At 42.8% G+C, this 26867-nt stretch overlaps 1 protein-coding gene across 3 annotated transcripts; it reads left to right on the top strand.

The window, feature by feature from the left end:
- Positions 1-4746: 4746 nt before the first annotated feature.
- On the top strand, positions 4747-25135 carry LOC111966828 (probable E3 ubiquitin-protein ligase DTX3). 3 transcript variants are annotated; one of them, XM_023991778.2, is made up of 7 exons: positions 4747-4940; positions 5190-5274; positions 5445-5486; positions 18019-18658; positions 18817-19030; positions 19581-19798; positions 20134-25135. In XM_023991778.2, the coding sequence occupies exons 3-7, from the start codon at positions 5474-5476 to the stop codon at positions 20207-20209; spliced, it is 1161 nt and encodes a 386-aa protein (XP_023847546.1). In that variant the 5' UTR covers positions 4747-4940; positions 5190-5274; positions 5445-5473; the 3' UTR covers positions 20210-25135. The 3 variants fall into 3 exon arrangements, with proteins under 3 accessions (XP_023847546.1, XP_023847548.1, XP_023847545.1); XM_023991780.2 differs by lacking the exon at positions 5190-5274; XM_023991777.2 differs by lacking the exons at positions 5190-5274; positions 5445-5486.
- The last annotated feature ends 1732 nt before the right edge of the window (positions 25136-26867 follow it).

Below are 26867 nucleotides of genomic sequence, written 5' to 3'. Positions count from 1 at the left end.
AATAAAATATAGTGGACTCTTGGGGGAGAGAGCTTATTAGTAAAGAAAGGATTTGATATGGTTAGCATTTGTTTTGGCCATTAGAAGATTTTTATTTAAATAGTATTAAAATTGACAGGGGTATATGACATATGTGATGATTTAAGATTATTGATAGGATGGAGATAGGTTGATTAAGGTTATGTAAGGACTTTAGAGATTGACACTATAAGACATGTTTTTTTATTTATTTTTATCCATGATTTTAGATAAAGCCAAAACAGTGAGACACTTAGTTAATATTTGAAAGGAACACATAGTTGTTATTGACTATTATGAGAAAAAGGCAGACAGAGGGGTCTACCCCGCACTGTTGAGACCTTGAAGGTTTGAGAGCAKAGTGGAGAGGGGGGACCAGGAAATGAGCAAGGTAGGCTGTGAAATAAGATAGGAGAGAAAAGGGTTAACATATATAAGCAGCACAGATACATTTTAAAATAGATAAGTCACTTGACAGAGAATTGGAAAAGGATAGATATGAATGGACGCCCAAGGGAGAATTTGACATGCGGCGAATGAAAGGGGCGTTCCTACATGATAATGTCAGACATAAGGATAATTTACTAATTTTACCAAGTCATTGGTTAGGTTAGGCAAGGTGGGTTAGGGTTAGGGTTAGGGTTAGGGTTAGGGTTAGGGAGGGGTAAGTTGTGGTCTAGGATAGGATGTGGCCTATTGGATGATAAACTAATTAAAAAAAAAAAATCTAGCAAACAAATAGGCATAGAAGTTAAAGATATAATCAGTTAGAACAAATGAGAAACTGTTTGTTAACCAAACCTGTATGTCCAAGATTTTATGCATTACAGGTGAATTAAAGGAGAAGGTGATTCACTCAATCCAGTCCCTGAGGAGAATAGATGGAATGCAGCCCCATCGGGAGGGGCCATACCAAGCACTCCTTGTGACTGCATTCACAGTGAGAATAGCTGAAAGAGCTACCTGAGAGCATTTCACACTTGTAGGAGGGTAAGACACACTGACACTGTCGAACAATCACAGGGGTAGGAGCAGAACCAGAACCAACAGGGTACTGGGGGCCAACTCCTACCCCCTTATACCCGCCCTTTCCCCGCTGTGAGCGTTCATAGAAGTGAAAGTGTTGCTTGGTCTCTGGCTGATGATGTGTTCTCTGGGAGAGGGTGGGGCTTTACAGGACTGCTGGTCATATCTGATTGGGATACGATGGGGATGGTTACCATCACAGTACTGCCAAAACCACCACCAGTTCCAACAGGCCAGGTCCAGGTTCAGCCGAACTCCTCCACCACTTCAAGACCAAGTCCCACACCATCACCTAAGCTCTCCAATCCGGTACAGGTAATAAATGTGAAAGACATCTCAGATAGTGACCAATTGGGGACCGAAACTGGTTAAGAGGGTAGGGAGAATAKGTGGTTAGCCTATATGAGGTAAACAGCCAAAACACTTAATAGAAAGGACTGTGTCGTATGTGGACATGCCAGACCTATTCTGGCTACTCACCCATTTGCTCTTAGCAATGGGAAAGGTTGGATGTGCATATTGGAAAGTTTTTATCATAATAAGCTAAATTCAACCCWGTGTAAAACTCTGAGTCTTGTGTTCCCAGAAGTCCCTCCCCAGAAGGCACCATGGGGGGTTAAGGCGTATGGGGGATATTACAGCTGTATCACTGGTACAGGTAGGGGTATAGACTATGGGAGGCTCTCTACTGCTGACTGCATCACTAATGTTACTATTAATGCCACCTGGCCCGTTGAAGGGCTGAACCAAACTAGAGGTGTTGCTGATGTATGGTGGATGTGTGAACCTGTCAGGCGGTTGACCCCTATTTTGAAAAGAGACTGGCAGGGCACATGTGCTTTGGCCAGTCTGATAACACCATTGACTATTATTGAGGTTACAGCTAACCAACTCCTGGGAGCTACACATGACACAGAGGCTCGGGACCAACCCAGGAGACGGCAGAACCGTGACGCTCCTTGGTCCGAGGGTACAGATAACATCCTCACCAACCTGTTGGGGGTCCCAATAGGGGTCCCCCACGAATTCCAGGCATTAAACAGGAATGATGGCCTGTGGCATTTGATGCCCATTATTGGCCCAGCTATTGTTGATGCTAAACAAAATGCCTGGATCAATTATATCTACTATAATCAACAGCGATTTGTTAACTACACCCACACAGCACTCACGGGGATGGCTGAACAATTGGATGCCACCTCTCGAACCAGTAGACAAAATAAACTAGCACTGGACATGATTCTGGCCAACCAGGGAGGTGTATGTAAAATGTTCGGAGAACAATGTTGCACGTTTGTCCCTAACAATACTAGTCCGGATGGGAGCATTTCAAAAGCTCTGAGTGGGTTGGCAAGGTTATCGGTGGAGATGAAGGGTCTTGCAGGTGTGGAGGAGAGTGGACTGTTCCCCTGGCTGGGTGGTTGGTTTGGTAAGTACACTGCAATGATGGTTACTGGATTTCTGACYCTAGTTGTTGTTTTTCTTATGCTCATGTGCTGTGCTGCCTGTATCATACCTTGTTTGAAKAAGTCTGTTACAGATGTGGCAAGGGCCTCTGGTATGATGCCATTGCTTGAGGTTCCAGTGGGAGATGCTGACACGGAATCAAGCTTTCGCAGGAGGGTTTAAAGTTCCCGGGTGGTGACGAGCCCACCTGGTACAGGTTGTATAGAGGGATTTTATCTATACTGTGTGTTTTTGGTTAACTAATCTTGTTTTGATGACACCCTTGTGGGTGTCAAAAGGGGGAATCTAAAAAAAAACACACGTGTACTTGTCTTAACACATGTTAACATACAACACTCTTTCCAAAGTCATTGGTTTCAAGTTCCTGGGTTCAACGGCAACCCAGTATAAAGATACTTAAGTTGGATACACCCCATAGGGGTGTATAAAGGGGGATTGTGAGGTCTGAGTTTTATTGATTGTATGGGGGGGGGGGGATAAGTACATTGAACATATGTGTGTGTGTGTTATAATTGTGCAACAAAGTGTGGCTAGACATATCGCATGACTTGACTAATCTTGGGAGAGGAGGGGTGCACATCACGAGGGGTAGCAGGGATGGGAAAGTACTGAAAAGACACGATAACAGGAACTGTGAGTGCAACAACAGGAATGAGGGGACAGACAGCAACACTCAATCAAGATATCAGCGGACCCTCCGAAGCGCTAAGGGGCTGGACTAGCTTAAGCGCCAACACCAGCGATAGGCCAGTAAGTCTAAACCAAACTGGACCTCTACTCTAACAGGCTTGCTCTGAAGCAGGAACTAACACTGTTAGAGTATATAGGGGAGGGGTTTTGGGGTGTTGCCCAGTTCTGTGTCTCATCCTGCGTGATGTTATATTGAACCCGTATATACGAAAGTTGCATTTGCCATTTATTGCTTAGTTAATAAAAAGTATATAGTATACAATCGGTGACTCATCGTCATACTTGTCCTTATACCAGATTGAATTGACGCAACCCTAACAAGACCTTTCTGAAGGCCAATAGATATAGTAGTTGGTTCATGCCACAACCTCTACCTTGCGGTCTGGAACCTAATGGCATGGTGTACCTGTACCGGCCCGTGTGTGTGTGAGAGAGAGACAGAGAGAATGAGCCCCAGGACAACAGCACAATTAGACCCAACCAAATCATGAGAAAACAAAAAGATAATTACTTGACACATTGGAAAGAATTAACAAAAAAACAGAGCAAACTAGAATGCTATTTGGCCCTAAACAGAGAGTACACAGTGGCAGAATACCTGACCACTGTGACTGACCCAAACTTAAGGAAAGCTTTGACTATGTACAGACTCAGTGAGCATAGCCTTGCTATTGAGAAAGGCCGCCGTAGGCAGACATGGCTCTCAAGAGAAGACAGGCTATGTGCACACTGCCCACAAAATGCTGTCTCTTATACACATCTAGATGTGTATAAGAGACAGGACATATTTCCCTCAGATTACACAGATCCACAAAGAATTTGAAAACAAATCCAATTTTGATAAACTCCCATATCTACTGGGAGAAATTCCACAGTGTGCCATCACAGCAGCAAGATTTGTGACCTGTTGCCACAAGAAAAGGGCAACCAGTGAACAAACACCATTGTAAATACAACCCATATTTATGCTTATTTATTTTAACTTGTGTGCTTTAACCATTTGTACATTGTTACAACACTGTATATATATAATATAACATTTGTAATGTCTTTATTGTTTTGAAACTTCTGTATGTGTAATGTTTACTGTTAATTTGTATTGTTTATTTCACTTTTGTATAATATCTACCTCACTTGCTTTGGCAATGTTAACACATGTTTCCCATGCCAATTGTAAAGTGGTTGTTCCACTGGATATCATAAGGTGAATGCACCAATTTGTAAGTCGCTCTGGATAAGAGCGTCTGCTAAATGACTTAAATGTAAATGTAAATAAAGCCCCTTGAATTGAATTGAATTGAGAATTCCACTCCATGGACTTGCCCAATCTTACATTGTTAAATAGGGCGTTTCACTCAGGTAATGCATGTGCTACAAATACATTATGTGTGCTTAGAAGTGCGTCTGTGGATTTCCCTGAATTGCTCTAGAAGATGATTCAGTCCCATCACACCCTTGCCTAAATGTTTTTTACCAATCACAGAGGGTTCTTATGACGAACTTCCTGCTTATGTTTGGCTCGTCATTAAACTGTCAGACATTGAGCTCGATCGACATTGCAGAAGACTACCGACTGACTGGTCTACAAATCACCTTGCTTCATAAAAAAAACACTCATTATTATTTGTAGATCAGTCAATCGTTCACCATTTACCCACAATGCATCGTGGACATGATGCTCTCAAACACGGCCATGGACTTTAAAGGCTAAGACATGGTTGGAAGTGCAAACAATTTCTGTAAGTATTTGTCTTGAGTATGCAGCTGTCACAAGCCGAATGAAACAGCTAACATGGAATCGTAGCCTAGTCTGTAAGTAGGGGTTGATGTTGTAGTAGTCTGTCTCAAGGACGTGGAAATAGGAAGTCAAACTCCAGTAGCGAGCGAGCAGGGGACTCGGATGAATTGTTAGCTAACGTTACGGATAGCTTAGAGTGGATATTAAGTATGTCTTGACTACAAAATACTTATCAACATATCCACTGCAGTACACGATTTTCAGGCCTCGTCCAATGGAAGATGGTGTAGCTAGTTCCATAATCTCTAAAACTCATCTGACAGCTACGGCAAAAGGTGAGACAATTTACCCCACGCCGCATTCTATTTAGTAAAATGATTATGGACGTGCCACTTAGGAATTTGAACAGAATCGTTTGGTTCCTCGCTGCTGAATTCTAAAGTAAGCGAATGTTATCTGACGTGTGTCAATGTTTACTACTTCAGTTTTTCTCTGTGTTCAACAGGGGGATATTTTCTCGATTGAAGGGAATATATGGGATCGCAAGGTAACCATCTAATAAATCATATTTATTTACACTTGTTTCATACGACTGTCAGAGGTAAAATACAGCTAACAGCTAAACGTGTTGATGGATAGAGGATCGGATTGAGGTAGGCGCAGTTTCCTTTGTTTACTCAGTCTGCATTTCAGAACAGCGGATACGTTCCTTTCAGCAGTGTCGCGATAACTACTGTCTGCCAGCCTGTTGTAGCTTTGAGGTGTGCTGCGACCACTGACACTAAACACACGCGCTCCATATGGAAACAAACATGTTAGCTACACAGTTGTTACTTTGTAACGGTTTGCGAATCATTTGGCGCTAGCTCTCATTTTCTCATGCAAACAATAGTGTGTCAAAAGGGAAATAAAAGTATTATCAAAGATATTTATAACTAACCCAAGATAGTTAATGTGTGTCATTTTTGGGAGTATGAAGCATAGTGGGCAGAACAAGCAAGGAGGTGGGCAAAGCTAAGCAGGAGTTAGCGAGATCCTATTGGCGCATTGTAGCATGTATTTGCATATTTCCGTTAGGGAACGCCTCCTTTGAAGTGCATATGTTCCCAAACTCAATTCAACCGTGCACTCCTAACAACGCCATTAAAAAACTTTGGCAAAGCGATAAGTCTATATAACTTAGTGCACTATATTGGTAGTGAGCACATTCTAAAATGATGCTTCAGCTTTACTGCCCCTGTGATGTGTCTGNATTTCCCCTTCTGTCTGTGGTATTATCTGAGTTTTTCGTCCCCACCTCCTGGCTGCTATGTACTGGACCTCTTACTACCTAGTGGGAGGCGGGGGCGACACTGTTAGACAGTGACCTTCCCACCCGCCTGCCCAACACCTGCACTCACCTTCATTAACAGAACTGCGGGAAAACAGTGCTGGACAGACCCTCGCCTCCTGCTAGCTACTCTGACCGGTACACACTAGGCGAGAGGTGTGGCTACACAGTGAGCTAGCATGCTTGCTAGTTAGTGACCGACAGGCGGGGGTAAAGGACACCGTCTACCGTTGTCGCCCTCGGCCCTTCTTCTGTGGGGTTTATCGGCCCTTCTTCTGTGGGGTTTATCGGAGGTTGTGATTCAACTTTATGGTACCTATTGTATTGGAGCGCCCCACCTCCTTTCTGTCCTAGCTTAAAAATTGGCCAATAGAAGTTTAAAGAGAGGTTCCTACAGATGCAGGAACTCCCTGAATTGCGTGCCGCAAATCCACCCTTCTCCATGCAGCATAGGCCTAATAGCAGCAATGTACCCGCAGAAAGAAGGGATTCCTCACTGAACAGTTCCGAGGACATCCATAATTCAATGTTTTGACCTGGCTGCATGTTTAATTTTTGCTCTAACAGTCCATATATACGCACTGATTGGAAGCTGCGTATAGGCTATGTGTGGGGTTCTCATATCTCATTACTTTGTCATCATGTCACGATTGTTGTGGTAGGCTAGTAAACTCACACTGCATTGCATTGTTGCACTGTTATGGCTGAGATTTGGGTAAAGAGTAGGGGGGAGTCAATTCTATGATTTCCATTTGAAAGTTTAATGAACTGAAGTTGGAGTCATTTAGAATATGAGAGTAGCCAAACTCACTGATCCCATTAAATTATGTTTCTGATGTTGGCTATTAAGTTCAGTATTTCACTTGACATGTTTTCTATTCATGAGTGGCTTGCTTTGAACACAAGCCACTGTTGATTATGAGGGGGATGTATGAAACTGTCTCTCTGTCCTCTGTGCGAGGTATTTTCCAAACATTATATAGCAAGGTACAGATAACATGGGACTGGCATGAAATGAGAAGATTTATTTTATTTATTTTTTAATTTTTAATTTAACCTTTATTTAACCAGGTAGGCAAATTGAGAACACGTTCTCATTTACAATTGCGACCTGGCCAAGATAAGCAAAGCAGTTCGACACTACAACAACACATAGTTACACATGGAGTAAACAAACATAGTCAATAATACAGTGAAAAAAAAAAATAAGTCTATATGCAATGTGAGCAAGTGAGGTGAGATAAGGGAGGTGAAGCAAACAAATATATGTATAAAATATAAAAATATAAAAAGGCCATGGAGGCGAAGTGAATACAACCAGCAAGTAAATAAAATAAAAAAAAAATAAAAAACACTGGAATGGTTGGTTTGCAGTGGAGAGAAAGCGCAAAGTAGGACAGAAAAATGGGGTGCAAAGGAGCAAATATAATAAAATAAATACAGTAGGTAAAGAGGTAGTTGTTTGGGCTAAATTATAGATGGGCTATGTACAGGTGCAGTAATCTATGAGCTGCTCTCTGACAGCTGGTGCTTAAAGCTAGTGAGGAGATAAGTGTTCCAGCTCAGAGATTTTTGTACTTCGTTCCAGTCATTGGCAGCAGAGAACTGGAAGGAGAGGCGTCCAAAGGAAGAATTGGTTTTGGGGTGACTAGAGAGATATACCTGCTGGAGCGCGTGCTACAGGTAGGTGCTGCTATGGTGACCAGCGAGCTGAGATAAGGGGGACTTTACCTAGCAGGGTCTTGTAGATGACCTGGAACCAGTGGGTTTGGCGACGAGTATGAAGCGAGGGCCAGCCAACGAGGAGTACGTCGCAGTGTGGGTAGTATATGGGGCTTTGGTGACAAAACGGATGGCACTGTGATAGACTGCATCCAATTTATTGAGTAGGGTTTTGGAGGCTATTTTGTAAATGACATCACCGAAGTCGAGGATTGGTAGGATGGTCAGTTTTACAAGGGTATGTTTGGCAGCATGAGTAAAGGATGCTTTGTTGCGGAATAGGAACCAATTCTAGATTTGACTTTGGATTGGAGATGTTTGATGTGAGTCTGGAAGGAGAGTTTACAGTCTAACCAGACACCTAGGTATTTGTAGTTGTCCACATATTCTAAGTCAGAGCCGTCAGAGTAGTGATGTTGGACAGGCGGGCAGGTGCAGGCAGCGATCGGTTGAAGAGCATGCATTTAGTTTTACTTGTATTTAAGAGCAATTGGAGGCCACGGAAGGAGAGTTGTATGGCATTGAAGCTCGCCTGGAGGGTTGTTAACACAGTGTCAAAAGAAGGGCCAGAAGATTACAGAATAGTGTCGTCGCGTAGAGGTGGATCAGAGAATCACCAGCAGCAAGAGCGACATCATTGATGTATACAGAGAAGAGAGTCGGTCCAAGAATTGAACCCTGTGGACCCCCATAGAGACTGCCAGAGGCCGGACACAGACCCTCCCATTTGACACACTGAACTCGATCAGAGAAGTAGTTGGTGAACCAGGCGAGGCAATCATTAGAGAAACCAAGGCTTCGAGTCTGCCGATGAGGATGTGGTGATTGACAGAGTCAAAAGCCTTGGCCAGGTCAATGAATACGGCTGCACAGTATTGTTTCCTATCGATGGCGGTTAAGATATCGTTTATGACCTTGAGCGTGGCTGAGGTGCACCATGACCAGCTCTGAAACCAGATTGCATAGCGGAGAAGGTATGGTGGGATTCGAAATGGTCGGTAATCTGTTTGTTGACTTGGCTTTCGAAGACCTTAGAAAGGCAGGTAGGATAGATATAGGTCTGTAGCTGTTAGGGTCAAAAGTGTCCCCCCTTTGAAGAGGGGGATAACCGCAGCTGCTTTCCAATCTTTGGGAATCTCAAGACACGGAAAGAGAGGTTGAAGAGGCTAGTAATAAGGGTGGCCACAATTTCAGCAGATAGTTTTAGAAAGAAAGGGTCCAGATTATCTAGCCGGCTGATTTGTAAGGGTCCAGATTTTGCAGCTCTTTTAGAACATCAGCTGACTGTATTTGGGAGAAAGAGAAATGGGAAGGCTTGGGCGAGTAGCAGAGGGGAGGGCAGTGCTGTTGTCCGGGGTAGGGTAGCCAGGTGGAAAGCATGGCCAGCCGTAGAAAAATGCTTATTGAAATTCTCAATTATAGTGGGTTTTGTCGGTGGTGACAGTGTTTCCTATCTTCAGAGCGGTGGAAGCTGGGAGGAGGTGTTCTTATTCTCATGGACTTTACGGTGTCCCAGAACTTTTTTGAATTAGTGTTGCAGGAAGCAAATTTCTGCTTGAAAAAGCTAGCCTTGGCTGTTCTAACTGCCTGTGTATATTGGTTTCTGGCTTCCCTGAAAAGTTGCATATCACGGGCTGTCGATGCTAATGCAGAACGCCATAGGATGTTTTTCTGTTGTTAAGGCAGTCAAGTCAGGAGAGAACCAAGGGCTATATCTGTTCCTGGTTCTAAATTTCTTGAATGGGGCATGCTTATTCAAGATGGTGAGATGAAACACAATAGAAACTGTTTGAAAGAGGCAACCCGGCTCTACGTATTTGACTGGTTGTGACTCACCGACACCCCCCGGTTAGAGGGGAATAAAGAAGCCCAAGAGTTGACACACAGGAATTGTGTTCACACATAGGAGAAGATGTACATGGGGTGGTTCTGAAAGGTGCAGAGAAGGAATTGGGAATATTCACATAACAGGCTACAATGGATAGAGCAGAGTAGTGGAAGGACATGAATGAGCTAGAACCATGTCATGGCCTAGAACTCCAATAGCACAATATGAAGGACTCTTGTGATAATACACTGCACAATAACCGTAAGCTGTTACACAGAAATACTTCATAACAAGGACTGTATCTACTATGCATACAGTTGAAGTCGGAAGTTTACATACACCTTAGCCAAATACATTTAAACTCAGTTTTTCACAATTCCTGACATGTAATCCTAGTAAAAATTCCCTGTCTTAGGTCAGTTAGGATCAGCACTTTATTTTAAGAATGTGAAATGTCAGAATAATAGTAGAGAGAAGGATTTATTTCAGCTTATATTTCTTTCATCAAATTCCCAGTGGTCAGAAGTTTACATACACTCAATTAGTATTGGTAGCATTGCCTTAAATTGTTTTACTTGGTCAAATGTTTTGGGTAGCCTTCCACAAGCTACCCACAATAAGTTGGGTGAAGTTTGCCCATTCCTCCTGACAGAGCTGGTGTAATCGAGTCAGTTTGTAGGCCTCCTTGCTCGCACACGCTTTTTCAGTTCTGCCCACAAAATTTTCTATAGGATTGATGCAGGCTTTGTGATGGCCACTCCAATACCTGACTTTGTTGTTCTTAAGCCATTTTGCCACAACTTTGGTAGTGATGCTTGGGGCCATTGTCCATTTGGAGACCCATTGTGACCAAGCTTTATCTCAAGACATCCGTCAGGAAGTTGTTGCTTGAATATACCACATAATTTTCCTCCCTCGTGAAGCCATCTTTTGTGAAGTGAACCAGTCCCTCCTGCAGCAAAGCACCCCCATAACATGATGCTACCACCCCTGTGCTTCACGGTTGGGATGGTGTCTTTCGGCTTGGCAGCGAGTCCCCTTTTTTCCTCCAAACGTAATGATGGTCATTATGGCCAAACAGTTCTATTTTTGTTTCATCAGACCAAAGGACATTTCTCCAAGAAGTATGATCTTTGTGCAGTTTCAAACCGTAGTCTGGCTTTTTTATGGCGGTTTTGGAGCAGTGGCTTCTTTCTTGCTGAGCGGCCTTTCAGGTTATGTTGATATAGGTCTCGTTTTACTGTGGATATAGATACTTTTGTACCTGTTTCCTCCAGCATCTTCACAAGGTCCTTTGCTGCTGTTCTTGGATTGCACCAAAGTACGTTCATCTCTAGGAGACAGAACGCGTCTGCTTTCTGAGCGGTATGATGACTGCGTCATTCCATGGTGTTTATACTTGTGTACTATTGTTTGTACAGATGAACGTGGTACCTTCAGGCGTTTGGAAATTGCGCCCAAGGATGAACCAGACTTGTGGAGGTGAACTTTATTTTTTTGAGGTCTTGGCTGATTTCTTTTGATTTTCCCATGATGTCAAGCAAAGAGGCACTGAGTTTGAAGGTAGACCTTGAGATACATCCACAGGTACACCTCCAATTGACTCAGGCTAATTGACATCATTTATCAGAAGCTTCTAAAGCCATGACATAATTATCTGGAATATTCTGAGCTGTTTGAAGGCACAGTCAACTTAGTGTATGTAAACTTCTGACCCACTGGTATTGTGATACAGTGAAATAATCTGTAAACAATTGTTGGAAAAATTACTTGTCATGCACAAAGTAGATGTCCTAACCGACTTGCCAAAACTATAGTTTGTTAACAAGAAATTTGTGGAGTGGTTGAAAAACGAGTTTTAATGACTCCAACCTAAATGTATGTAAACTTCTGACTTCAACTGTATATTACATTGTACAGTAGGCTAATGACATTTTTACTAACAAGGAATTAACAATGGCAGTGTAAGAAAGGAGTGTATTTATATGAAGGAAAGTAACCTAATGCAGAGGTACATTTTAAAGGAGACAGCATACATAACATTGTTATATTATGACTCACACAAAACCAAGTGAAACACCAACTACAACTTCCATGCACATAATTCCACCCATGATAACACTGTCAGGCTCAGAGCCATATATGTATACCCTTGCAGGAGTGTGCAGCGGTCCTGTCTGAGTAGTACAGGGCTAGCTATGAGCATCTGACATTAGGAATACATTTTGCCCTCAGAACAGCCTCAATTTGTCCGAGCATGGACTCTACAAGGTGTCGAAAGCGTTCCACATGTGCTGGACCATTTTTGATACGAACTGTTGACCGTGAAAAGCCGAGCAGCCCATTCACCATGTGAATGGCACACATACACAATCCATGTCTCAATTGTCTAAAGGCTTACCAATCTTTCTATAACCTGTCTCCTCCTCTTCATCTACACTGATTGAAATGGATTTAACAGGTGACATCAATTGTTTTAACCTGGTCAGTCTGTCATGGAATGTTCCTAATGTTTTGTACACTCATTGTAAACAACATGCTGGCAGGGTTGCCAGGTCTAGCTAAAWTTCCTAGCCCGATGACTTCTGAAAACCCACATTTATCCAGTAAACCTTTTTTCCATAATGTTATCGAGTGAATTAAGAAGGAATATTTACGTCATTATGAATGACGTAGGCTAAGAAGCAAAATTTGGTTTTCCATCAAATAATAATTCTTGCAAGTTTAAAAATGTTGCATGGGTAAAGATAAATCACCCTTATTAAACTCTCCTGAGTGGCGCAGCAATCTAAGGCACTGCATCTCAGGTGTCACTACAGACCATGGTTCGATTCCAGGCTGTATCACAACCGGCCGTGATTGGGAGTCCCATTGGCCCAGCGTCGTCCGGGTTTGGCCAGGGTAGGCCGTCATTGTAAATAAGAATTTGTTCTTAACTGACTTGCCTAGTTCAATAAAAGTTTAAATAGAAAAATTCCATCAATGGATGTCGATTTTAACTTGTTTTGACTGCTATGATTAAGCAATAACGCCACAGGAGGTGTGGTATACAGTAGGACCAATATACCATGTCTAAGGAACATGGCCCTCAGCTGTGGTTTATTGGCCATATAACACAAACCCCTGAGGTGACTTATTGCTATTATAAACTGTTATCCAACGTAATTAGAACAGGAAAAAGTACCTTTTTGTCTTTTCCGTGGTACACATCTGATATACCATGGCTTTCAACCAATCAGCATTCAGGGCTCAAACCACCCAGTTTATAATTGTAAATAAATCCTGTTTGYGCGTAACTATAGATAAATCCCGCAAGCGAGTTTGAGTGATGCAAGTTGGACAGAAGATCTCAATCTCTGTGCAAGAAGCACTTCAAAAAACAAATGTTAGTTTATTTTCTGGAAATTGTGCCAGATTGAGACAACAAACCATTATAAATGGCATGTTTGTGAGATTGACTTATTTCAATAGACATAGGCTTCTGACTAAAATCTGGKTTWATAAYTGCAATTCAACTTTGTCATGGTTTACTGAGCTAGATGCAGGTGGCCTATAGCCCCTGATAGGCCAACATGCCAAAATCAAATTTTATGGAAAAGTCCACAATGAAACTGACATTAGATGTGGAGAATGATACATTTGCGCGATATAGCTGTGACCTTGATCACAATTGATAACTTCCACTTCAATTAACAAAATATGGCCATGAATAAATGCATAATAACACAAGGCTACAACAACAACCGAGGGACAGGGCGTATTTATGAAATCTGTTGCCAGATACACAAGAGGCACAAAATTGATTTGCAATGACTCCAGTGATATAGTCATTTTAACATATATATTGTATCTAATGGTAGGCAACAGTAACCTGCAATGACATAGAGAAATGAATAGCCTACTTGATTGCCAGCAGATGTAGCCCATCATTTTCCACATTGTAATTGAATTTTCCATTGTGGACCTTTACCCCCCATAACACAAGCATGCGAGGGAGTTCCATAACTTCCATTTCAAATGTCCACCTCGCAGCGCTCCAGACCCTAAAAACTGAGCACGAGTAAAACCCTTAGTTTTATGCGGTTATCCATAAGAAAAGTCAACATTTAGAATGCAGTTTACATTAAACTACCTCTGAGCGAATTGATCTAAAGAGCTCTAGTGCGCCTAAAGTCCTTTTCCAATGCTTTGTCACCATTATATCAGTTATATCACGTAATATGTTTATGGAAAAAGAGTGTCTCCATAATAACCGATCTAATTAGCCTACCTACAACTGTTAAAAAGTTGTCATTATGTGTGCGCATGCTGCTCTGTCTCTTTGACTCAGCTGCCCCTGCTGCTGCACACTCTTCAACGCACACACATCCCTTTGGCTCTCCACCACTCACTCACTCACTCAGTAACAGCCTGCTCACTGCCTTGTAGTCAGCAGCAGGTCACAGTGAAATATATATTATATATATATATATATATACATACACACACACACAGTACCAGTCAAATGTTTGGACACACCTACTCATTCAATGTTTTTTCTTTATTTTTACTATTTATTTTTTGTAGAATAATAGTGAAGACATCAAAACTATAAATAACACATGGAATCATGTAGTAACAAAGTGTGAAACAAATCAAAATATATTTTAGATTATTCAAAGTAGCCACCCTTTACCTTGACGTCAGCTTTGCACCCTATTGGCATTCTCTCAACCAGCTTCACCTGGAGTGCTTTTCCAGTGTTGAATGAGTTCCCACATATTGAATTACTGCAAAGAAACCACTACTAAATGACACTAACAGTCCCTCCAGGATTTCGCRACATTGTTTTGTGATTTCTGCTGCCAAAAATGCTGAAAAACAGCTATTTTTCTTAGAGTTCCAACAAAAAACTTGAATTTGACATGAACTTGAGATTTAATGTCTTATTTGCGGATTGCCCCCATAATCTGGAGGTACTAAAAAATAATAAACTAGGACAAAAGAAACACCTAGGGTCCAATCTGAAATTAAAACATATGTCAAGTTCATCTTCTGTGAAAATAATTAGAGACAAAGTSATCTTTTGGGCTGTTTTTTTTYCTGAACATAATGAGAGGTGAGGGATGCCCAAGGGCCAAGCTCATCTAGGCCTATATCTCAATGTAATCATTCATTTCATCCTCCCTATCYTCCTCCATATCAATTGCTCCACTGCGGAGTCGTTAGTTGTGATACATGAAGACCAAGGCTCGTAGGTTGTTGTTAAGAGGTTGATTGCCTACGGCTGGACAACTCAAGCTTGTAGATACTGTTGCTTCGCTCAGCATCAGCTGAGTTTGAGACTGCATCTTTGTAGCGTTTGGCCAGGGTGCTCARCACAGGAAGACTCTCTTGAAGTGTATCCCAGAAGATATCTAAATCCACCACCCCACTCACTGTGGCTCTCAGTGCTGCTGGTCCTACATTRGTCAAGTAGGCACCCAGTTYATCTCTCGGTACCTTACTGAAGCATGGAATAGCCTTGTAGCTGGACACTGTCATCCATAAACACAATGTGACGTGGATCAAACATCCTAACTTCWTGGAGGAACTCCATGGMAGGCTGTCCATCTGACRTGTACTTAGTMATTTYTTCCTCTACATTGCTGTATGCCTCTTCAACAGTGCTCACAGCAAAGGGTAAGTCGTCAACTGCATCAAAGTAGTGTGAACAAGCCTCATACTGTAGTTATTTGTTGGCCACAATGTTCATCTGCAAGTCCTCTAAATAGTGAAAKATCTTTGTTTTCACGGGGCGTCTGCTTTGGAAGATGTTGAGAAGCTGCAGGATGATTTTACACTTGTCTGTCATGATGTTCAGCTGAATCTGCAGGGACTGAACCTGATCTTGGTTTTGTAACATCTCATGGAGTTTCTCTACAGACTGTGGTGCACYTCGGCCACACACCTGTGAATGACAAGGAATAAAAAAGAGGAACATAAGAAATATTACTTATACTCACTGTRAAATGACATCGCGGCTTACAAAAAATGTAGGTCACCTTTTTCTGCATAATTACAATGATATAAATGACAATGATTTAAGCAAATGTAGAAGGCATGTAGATTGAAATCATATCTGTGTTTCCATCTCTATGAACCCCTTGTAGAGGCCAAACTGCCCTGCTGAGAACTTATTCTGCCTGTCCCTGACTGGTAAAACATATGCGAAGAACTTAGCATGAATGSGTTCAGCTGATCAAAAGGTTTGCAGAAATGGAAACTTTTGAATGGTTGCACTGCTCCAGAAACACTGTCTCTACGAGGTAGGCAATAATTATCCCGAGGTCGCATCCTTTTCAARTGGTGCGATGAGGATGTWTAGTATGCATCTTCGTTTAACATCTGGAGTTTCATCAATGATGACTGTCACTGGCTTCCCTGCAAGTTGTTGCTTGAGTTCTTCCTTCACCTTCAGGTAGACATCTCCCAAGTACTTTTCCTGTAGGTGGTGGATACCAGGTACTTTTTAAACAATATTACAATTTCAAAAAAAACAAAACAACAAAGATTGGGTTTTCGTGATCCGTATTAATTTTTACAGAGTTTTAAACGGCAAAGCTGACAAATTGCACTCAGTGCTTTGAGCCGTGCTCTCCATAGACAGACTGGGGAGAGCAGAGTGCCGACCACCCTACTAAAGCCAAGGTCAGCGGAGTAAAAGTTTGAGTAAAACGCCACTCACCTTGATTCTTTCAGTGCTTGCCGCAGTCTTCCCTGCTACCACGTCAGTCATGGAGATCTGCTGCTGTGGGAACTGTTCTGACATTTCCATATGCTTTGCTGATTCCARGTGACTGTTGATTGTCGACTTTCAGCACAACGTTGCACGGAATGCAAAACAATTTCCCCCCACTTCCATGTAAAACATTTGGAAATTGGTCTTTTAACTGTTATTTTTGTTGGCAAATGAGATTGATTTCTGGTCATTGTACTGCCTGTCAGCCATCAACAATCAGCCATCTTCGCACGCTGACAGGCCAGGGGGAAAAAACTTGTGGGTGAATTGGGCCTTTTTCCACGGTAACCGTGCGGTAATTGGTCAAATTTACTAACCCGCTTTTGATTGGACCCTTTTATGCGCTAAAAGTGTGGGGATTGGTCAAAATTGTGAGCTCTTGCATAATATGCACTGATTGGTTGATTTTTGCATTGAATTATGCGATCACAGTATCGCACAATCCTGGAGGGACTGCAATAAGAAGAGACTTGCTTGGGCCAAGAAACACGCGCAATGAACATTAGACAGGTGGAAATCTGTCCTGTGGTCTGAGTCCAAATGTGAGATTTTTGGAACCAACTGTTGTCTTTGTGAGACGCAGAGTAGGTGAACGGATGATCTCTGCATGTCTGGTTCCCACTGAGAAGCATGGTGTAATGGTGTGGTGGTGCTTTGCTGGTGACACTGCCGGTGATTTATTTAGAGGTACAATTAAGGTACAATTAACCAATTAACCAGCACGACTATCACAGCATTCTGCAGTGATACGCCATCCCATCTGGTTTGGGCTTAGTGGGACTGTCAGTTGTTTTTCATCAGGACAATTACCCAACATACCTCCAGGAGAGTGATAGAGTGCTGCGTCTGATAACCTGGCCTTCACAGTAACCCGACCTCAACCCAATTGAGATGGTTTGGGATGAGTTGGACCGCAGAGTGACGGAAAAGCAGCCAAAAAGTGCTCAGCATATGTRGAAAGTCCTTCAACACTGTTGGAAAAGTATTCCAGGTGAAGCTGGTTGAGAGAATGCCAAGAGTGTGCAAAAATCTGTCAAGGCAAAGGATGGTTACTTTGAAGAATCTCAAATATAAAAAGTATTTTTTTATTTTTAAGAGAAATGCCATGGTGCCCGAGGTGCAATTTAGCCCAAAAACCCGCAACCCGCGAACAATACATTTTCACCCGTGACATTGTTTTCAAAGTAGGTCAAATTGCAGTGAACATGGCAACACTGCTTGCTGGAACTTAGTCCCACAGCACACTCGGCAGGGGATTCTCTAACATTGTTTATCATGCAAATGTTAACAACTACGTTCACTGCATTATTTGAAATGTTAGTCTCTCTGTTGTGTATTTCCTGTACATTTTCCTCCGGTGCAGTAAGTTTAGCATGACATTTTCCTTTTGTTAGGCTTGAATATGTGTCTAATGGTTTCTCTCGTATTTCCCTATGCAGTTTCATCGGATGAGATGAGTGTGCGCGGGGGGCAGGGTAGTGACGAGGTGCTGGTGTCCCAGGCAGTGTGGGACTACCTGGCTGCCGCCGGCCAGCCCTGGCTCATAGACTTTCAGGACAAGCAGGGCTTGAGCGCCGGCATCATCCGCCGAGGGGAGCGGGGAGGCTGCTGCGCAGTGCGGCTACGCCCCATAGAGGGATCCCGCTCTGGGGGAGGACCCGGGATGATGGAGGAAGGACCCATCTCCAACGAGACCCGCAAGGCCTTCATAGACTTATGCCGCTGCGCCCGGAAAGAGATGAGCAAACAGGATGGGGGTCCTAAACGGAAGAGGTCCCTGCTGCCCTGCGTTGGGGTGGGGGTCCTGGAGGGGGATGGAGAGGGGAGCCTGCTACCACCTCAGCCTCCCCAGCCCAGACGCTCTCAGAGGCAGCAACAGAGATATAAGAAGCCAGCGGAAGAAGAGGCCTGTGTGGTCCTCTCCAACTCCACGTCCCACAACGAATCCGGACAGAGGAAGATGGAGGTCAGCTGCAGTATGATGGCCTCCTCTCATAACCAATCCCACAGTGAAGCAGAGGACTACACCTCATGTTCCATCTGCATGGGWGACATGGTGGAGAGGACCACGCTGGAGAGGTATAGCTACATATTTAACTTTTGTGTTCAGTAATTCTCAAGGTTTTTCCAAACCATGAAATGTGTCAGCCTTCACTGCTATTGATGCTATGTAATGTTTTCAAAATTATAAGTAAAAGTGTTCTCTCTCTTTCACTTTGACCCCCCCCCCCCCCAAGGTGCGGCCACGCATTCTGCCGGTTGTGTCTGGACCAGGCCTTCAAGGTGAAGAGAGCGTGTCCTGTGTGTCGTCAGGTGTACGGCCAGCTCATAGGGACCCAGCCGGCTACCGGGTGTATGATGGTGGAGAGGGACCCAGATCTGGAGTTGACAGGACACGAGGGTTACGGGTGTATCTGCATCATCTACAGCTTCCCACCTGGTTTACAGGCGGTGAGTATGTATGTATGTATGTATGTATGTATGTATGTATGTATGTATGTATGTATGTATGTATGTGTGTGTGTGTGTGTGTGTGTGTGTGTGTGTATGTATACTAAAGACACATGGAAGGGTATAGAAATGGGAACTAGTAAGAAGTTTTGGTCTAGTCCATTACCTTTCATGGTTTTCCTATATCTGACACATCATTTACATTGCTAACCATCTCTCTTTAGTATTTTTATTTGTGGCGAATACAGCAATGTTTACAAATCCCAGCTTGGATCTTTTAATGGTTCGTATCCAGGCTGYATCACAACCGGCTGTGATTGGGAGTTCCATAGGGTGGCGCACAATTGGCCCAGCGTCGTCCGGGTTTGGCCGGTGTAGGCCGTCATTGTAAATAAGGATTTGTTCTTAACTGACTTGACTAGTTAAATAAAATACAGTCCATGCTTGAAGTAATGTTATTGAATGTCTATACCACTTCACTTCATTTCTGTGGATATAATTGTTCATGTTCTTTTCTAACAATCCTCTGAATTATGCCTGGGTCCTGCAGCTGGAGCACCCTAACCCGGGGGTGAGGTACCCTGGGACGGACCGCGTRGCTTACCTCCCAGACAGCCCAGAGGGGAACCGGGTCCTGGGCCTGCTCCGCCGGGCCTTCGAGCAGCGCCTCATCTTCACCATAGGGACCTCCATGACCACAGGAATGCATAACGTCATTACCTGGAACGACATCCACCACAAGACCTCCTTATGGGGCGGACCACACTGGTATGGAAACAGATGTCTTTACTGAACGCTATTGGAGATTTAAGTATGTTTGTGAGATGTGACAAGTCATGTTTACATTTTTGTGAAAAAAGCTATTGATGACTGCTTGAATGGAAGTCAAATAGAATCATATGGCTTAGTTTGTTCTTATGAGATGTAACAAWTTTTTTTCTCCAGTTTATATCAATAGAAAGCTATAAATGTTTTGAGCATGTAGTGGGGRGTTAAATTGTGATTATTGTCGTGCATTTGCTTTTAGAAGGAACACTAGCTGTTTCTTTGATTACAACAACTCTCTGACCTGCTGAGGGTTTTCTGTTAATTTCTCCTGACAGCTTTGGATATCCAGACCCCACTTACCTGGTGAGAGTGACCGAGGAACTCAGAGAGAAAGGCATCACTGCAGACTGACCGTACAGATTCTAGAATGATTATTCTAGGAACATTTTAGGAACCTCTGACTATCCTGCCCTGCTGCTGCTGGTTGCTAGGCTGCAGGCTCCTGGACCTAGACCCAGCATAGCAGCGGATGAATACGAGATGTGACTGGGCCCCACAGCAGCCGCAGGAGTACGACCCAGTGGAGGCCCACATATCCCTACAAGACCACTCGATGGGGTCTCCTACCTTCCACTTCAGTCGAATTTTCACTAATCATGCATTGATGTCAATTGGAGACCATTTGACTTAAGTGGAATTTAGGATTCACCCTTATGTTCCTATCCTCGTTATCTATCTTCYGAGTTCGGCTCAACCCAGCAGCACTTTGTGTGGAAGAGAACATACAAATGAGTGCAGTGCAATCTCTGTGTGAGCCGTTTTTGGCTGCACTCATCCAAGTATTTATCATATAGGGATTCATAATGTGGAGGTACATACTACTTAAATATTATTTTGAAACCTAAGTTCAAAGAATAGTCCTATTTTGTCTGTTATATTAATGTTTATTTCCACGCTGGGGGACACATTCTTTATTTACCTGTTAAAAACACATGATTTGTGCTCTGTCCAGTACTCTCGTAGAATAATTATATTTTTCTTTATGTAATTATGTTAATAATAACCTGTTATTTACACTGTATTAAGACAGTACTCGAGATAGTTGGTGGCAGGCAGAATAGTACTGTCTGTTTCAATAGAAAGCTCCTAAAGAAATAATTATATTTCTCTGAAAGGAGTTGCACTCGAAGGCACTTTGTCAAGGAGGGAGGGAGTCCGTCAGTAGTTCAGTCACTGTTGGAGGGGGAGTTGTTCTCTGCATAGAATAAGAATTATCCTTTTGAATTAGAATGATCATTCTAATTCTGTGGTTCTCTGCTTCCACTTCAGGGAACTGGTAGATGGAAGAATGCTCTGAGCAAAGCCAGGCAGGCGTTAGTCGTTAGCAGCCGTGAAGCTAATAGCCTGGTAGCTATAAGTTGATGTCAATTTGCTTAGAGCCCTTCATTTCCCTTTTGATCTTCCTCTCCTTTGATTTCTTCTCCTTTTTACTTAAATAGGAAGAATGTTTTCTATTTGATGTCTCTCTCTGCTGCACCGTTCGGTTCTAGCTGATGAACCAGGAATGTCCAGATAGACTGACTACTAAGTATGAGATTCATTGTCATTCCTGACCGTCCCTTGCTCTCTCTCTCCTCTCTCCCCTCGGTTGTTTCTCTACTCTAAGATGTTATCCCTCCCAGGACCTGTATTCACAAAGTGTCTCAGAGTAGTAGGGCTGATGTAGGATCAGTGTGGCCTTTTCAATCATAATGAATGAGTAAGGGACCCTGATCCTAGGTCAGCACTCATACTCTGACAAGCTTAACGAATAGGAGACCAGGTTTTGAACGGAGTTCAGTTTGATTTCCAGTCAGTCAGCACTCCTCATTTTCTAATAACCAGATTTACTTGATGATGTCAAATAAGAAGGGCGTGATGTCGAACCACTTAAACCAAATCAAATGCACAATAGGGCTGTATATTTATTACCTCTGACCCTGGCTGAAATGGCACCCTATTCCCTATATAGAGTAATAGTGCCCATAGGCTTCTGGTCAAATGTAGGGCACTAATATAGGACTCTGGTCCAAAGTAGTGTAGGGAATAGTGTACCATTTTGGATGCAAGCCCTATCTGACCAGGAGACGTTTGTTTGATGATTGTCTCATAAATAATGAGGTATCTATCTGCTGTAATTCACATTTGTCTTCTACGGGAATAATCTAGGATTAACAAAATAGTTACCTGTGATATGAAAATGTTGAGGAAACTCCTGCACTCCCTTACAGCGGTATTGTCAGTGATGTATTTAGTTCCCTTGTTTTGATACATTTATCTAACTGTTAGCGTGCCTATATTCTAGTTTGAAGACAGTGGATCATGTTGATGTTAATTCATGAAAAGCATGTCTTTTTACTAGACTGTCTTAATTGTTATTTGGAGGGTGAGACTCAGCAGCGTTGTGTTATCTGGCTTTCTACTGTTTTTTGAGAATATATATATATACTGATGTGTATCTGCATGAGTTTTTCTGTGATATGTCAGATGAAAGCAGTCCAACGACGTAGCCTCACTCACAAATTATCAAGCTCTGTGTGTGAAAGAGTCATTTTGCATGAGAAAATGATGCATATAGATAGTGCAGTGCTCTCCAACCCTGTTCCCGGAGAGCTACCCTCCTGTAGGTTTTCACTCTAACCATGTTCTTGAGAGCTACCCTCCTGTAGGTTTTCACTCCAACCCCAGTTGTAACTAACCTGATTCAGCTCATCAACTAGCTATGTTTTTGGAATCCGGTGTGCTAGATTAGGGTTGGAATGAACCTACAGAACGGTAGCTCTCCAGAAACAGGGTTTGAGAGTCCTGGTCTAGTGACTCTATTCTGTTACCTTCTCCTATTCATTTGTCTGCAGTCAGATGATGTAAAATAATATAAACTCAGCAAAAAAAGAAACGTCCTCACTGTCAACTGCGTTTATTTTCAGCAAACTTAACGTGTGTAAATATTTGAATGAACATATGATTCAACCACTGAGACATAAACTGAACAAGTTCCAGACATGTGACTAACAGAAATTGAATGTGTCCCTGAACAAAGGGGTGGGTCAAAATCAAAAGTTACAGTAACAGTCAGTATCTGGTGTGGCCGTGCATCTCCTCCTCATGACCTGCACCAGATTTGCCAGTTCTTGCTGTGAGATGTTACCCCATTCTTCCACCAAGGCACCTGCAAGTTCCTGGACATTTCTGGGGGGGAATGGCCCTAGCCCTCATCCTCCGATCCAACAGGTCCCAGACGTGCTCAATGGGATTGAGTTCCGGCCTCTTCGCTGGCCATGGCAGAACACTGACGTTCCTGTCTTGCAGGAAATCACGCACAGAACGAGCAGTATGGCTGGTGGCATTGTCATGCTGGAGGGTCATGTTAGGATGAGCCTGCAGGAAGGGTACCACATGAGGGAGGAGGATGTCTTCCCTGTAACGCACAGCGTTGATATTGCCTGCAATGACAACAAGCTCAGTCCGATGATGCTGTGACACACCGCCCCAGACCATGATGGACCTCCACCTCCAAATCGATCCCGCTCCAGAGTACAGGCCTCTGTGTAACACTCATTCCTTCGACGATAAACGCGAATCCGACCATGGTGAGACAAAACCGCGACTCGTCAATGAAGAGCACTTTTTGCCAGTCCTGTCTAGTCCAGCAACGATGGGTTTGTGCCCATAGTGACATAGTTGTTGCTGGTGATGTCTGGTGAGGATCTTCCTTACAACAGGCCTACAAGCCCTCAGTCCAGCCTCTCTCAGCCTATTGCGGACAGTCTGAGCGCTGATGGAGGGTTTGTGCGTTCCTGGTGTAACTCGGGCAGTTGTTGTTGCCATCCTGTACCTGTCCCGCAGGTGTGATGTTCGGATGTATCGATCCTGTGCAGGTGTTGTTACACGTGGTCTGCCACTGCGAGGATAATCAGCTGTCTGTCCTGTCTCCTTGTAGAGCTGTCTTAGGCGTCTCACAGTTCGGACGTTGCAATTTATTTCCCCAGTCCTCATGCCTCCTTGCAGCATGCCTAAGGCACATTCACACAGATGAGCAGGGACCCTGGGCATCTTTCTTTTGGTGTTTTTCATAGTCAGTAGAAAGGCCTCTTTAGTGTCCTAAGTTTTCTTAACTGTGACCTTAATTGTCTGTAAGCTGTTGGTGTCTTGACTACCGTTCCACAGGTGCATGTTCATTAATTGTTTATGGTTTATTTAACAAGCATGGGAAAACGTGTTTAAATCCTTTACAATGAAGATCTGTGACGTTATTTGGATTTTTACGAATTATCGTTGAAAGACAGGGTCCTGAAAAAGGGATGTTTCTTTTTTGCTGAGTTTACTAGGCCCATACGTTCATGAAATATCCTTTTCGTTTGCTATATACAGTTAAAGTCGGAAGTTTACATACACTTAGGTTGGAGTCATTAAAACTCGTTTTTCAACCACTCCACAAATTTGTTTACGAACTATAGTTTTGTTAAGTCGGTTAGGACATCTACTTTGTGCATGACACAAGTAATTTTTCACACAAAAAATTAGACAGATTATTTCACTTATTCACTGTATCACAATTCCAGTGGGTCAGAAGTTTACATACACTAAGTTGACTGTGCCTTTAAACAGCTTGGAAAAATTCCAGAAAGGATGTCATGGCTTTAGAAGCTTCTGATAGGCTAATTGACATCATTTGAGTCAATTGGCGGTGTACCTGTGGATGCATTTCAAGGCCTATCTCAAACTCAGTGCCTCTTTGCTTGACATCATGGGAAAATCAAAAGAAATCAGCCAAGACCTCAGAAAAAAATGCTTCATCCTTGGGAGCAATTTCCAAATGCCTGAAGGTACCACGTTCATCTGTACAAACAATAGTACACAAGTATAAACACCATGGGACTACGCAGCCGCCATAGCGCACGAGAAGTAGAACGTTCTGTCTCCTAGAGATGAATGTACTTTGGTGTGAAAAGTGCAAATCAATCCCAGAACAAAATCAAAGCACCTTGTAAAGATGCTGGAGGAAACGGGTATAAAAGTATCTATATCCACAGTAAAATGAGTCCTATAACGATACAACCTGAAAGGCCGCTCAGCAAGGAAGAAGCCACTGCTCCAAAAACCGCCATAAAAAAGTCAGACTGGTTTGCAACTACACATGTGGACAAAGATCCTACTTTTGGATAAATGTCTGATGAAACAAAAATAAAACTGTTTGGCCGTAATGACCATCGTTATGTTTGGAGGAAAGAGGGGATGCTTGCAAGGCGAAGAACACCATCCCAACCGTGAAGCACGGGGTGGCAACATCATGTTGTGGGGGTGCTTTGCTGCAGGAGGGACTGGTGCACTTCAACAAAATAGATGGCATCATGGGCAGGAAAATGATGTGGATATATTGAAGCAAGACATCAGTCAGGAAGTTAAAGCTTGGTCGCAAATGGGTCTTCCAAATGGACAATGACCCAAGCATACTTCCAAAGTTGTGGCAAAATGGCTTAAGGACAACAATGTCAAGGTATTGGAGTGGCCATCACAAAGCCCTGACCTCAATCCCATAGAAAAGTGGGTAGAACTGAAAAAGCGTGTGTGAGCAAGGAGGCCTACAATTCTGACTCGGTTACACCAGCTCTGTCAGGAGGAATGGGCCAAAATTCACCTAACTTATTGTGGGAAGCTTGTGGAAGGCTACCCCAAATGTTTGACCCAAGTTAAACCATTTAAAGGCAATGCTACCAATTACTAATTGAGTGTGTGTAAACTTCTGACCCACCGGGAATGTGATGAAAGAATTAAAAGCTGAAATGATTCTCTACTATTATTCTGACATTTCAGTCTTAAAATAATGTGGTGACCCTAACTGAATTTTTACTAGGATTAGATGTCAAGAATTGTGAAAAACTGAGTTTAAATTTATTTGGCTAAGGTGTATGTAAACTTCTGACTTCAACTGTATCAAATGGCACCCTATTTCCTATAGATTGCACTACAGGGCTCTGGTCAACTGGATGGGGGGGTCAAATATAGTGGACTATATTGAGAATCGGGTGCTCAGAAGTGCACTACGTAGGAAATAGTGTTCACTTTGGGACGTATACCATTTTTTGTTTAGGGACCAACTGAAATATCTTTGGGAGACATGAATAGTAGTTTAAATCAAGCTACCGTGCAAATATTTCTATGCAGTGAACTGGGTGTTGGGATACAGGGGAATTAATCAATACTGAAAAGAGTTGCACATTGCAAATTGATTGTTAAAATGCAAGTTCAAGTTTTGCTTTTCTAATTGTGTTGATTTGTATTTTATGAGTCTGTTAATATTCAAAAAATAATGTGGTTTACATTTTAATACTTGAATAAAAAAAAGTTTTGTTCTGTTTGGTGGTATTCATTGTGTATTATTTATTACTATGTAAATAGCATCACATTGTGAATATACTACATTTATGAACCTGTTTTTCACCCTGTTATACAGCTAAAGTTATAGCAAGACTATTTTTCATTGTAGCATGCTTGTACAGTAGGCCTAGGAGCAACTGGTGACGTACAGTGCATTCGGAAAGTTTTCAGACCCCTTGACTTTTCCACATTTTGTTACGTTACAGCCTTATTCTAAAATGGATTAAATAGTTTTTTCCCCTCATTAATCTACACCCAATACCCCATAATGACAAAGCAAAAACTGGTTTTTAGAAATTTTTGCAAGACCCTTTGCTCAGTACTTTGTTGAGGCACCTTTGGCAGCGATTATAGCCTTGAGTCTTGGATATGATGCTACAAGCTTGGCACACCTGTATTTGAGGAGTTTCTCCTATTCTTCTATGCAGATTCTCTCAACCTCTGTCAGGTTGGCTGGGGAGCGTCGCTGCACATCTATTTTCAGGTCTTTCCAGAGATGTTCCATTGGGTTCAAGTCTGGGCTTTGGCTGGGACATTCAATAACATTCAGAGACATCCACTCCTGTGTTGTCTTGGCTATGTGCTTAGGGTCATTGTCCTGTTGGAAGGTGAACCTTCTCCCCAGTTTGAGGTCCGAAGCGCTCTGGAGCAG

The sequence above is a fragment of the Salvelinus sp. IW2-2015 genome, linkage group LG7 (genome assembly GCF_002910315.2).
Source record: "Salvelinus sp. IW2-2015 linkage group LG7, ASM291031v2, whole genome shotgun sequence".
Taxonomy (NCBI): domain Eukaryota; kingdom Metazoa; phylum Chordata; class Actinopteri; order Salmoniformes; family Salmonidae; genus Salvelinus; species Salvelinus sp. IW2-2015.
The sequence above is the reverse complement of the archived record's forward strand: the minus strand, read 5'-3'. Positions and strand labels throughout refer to the sequence as shown.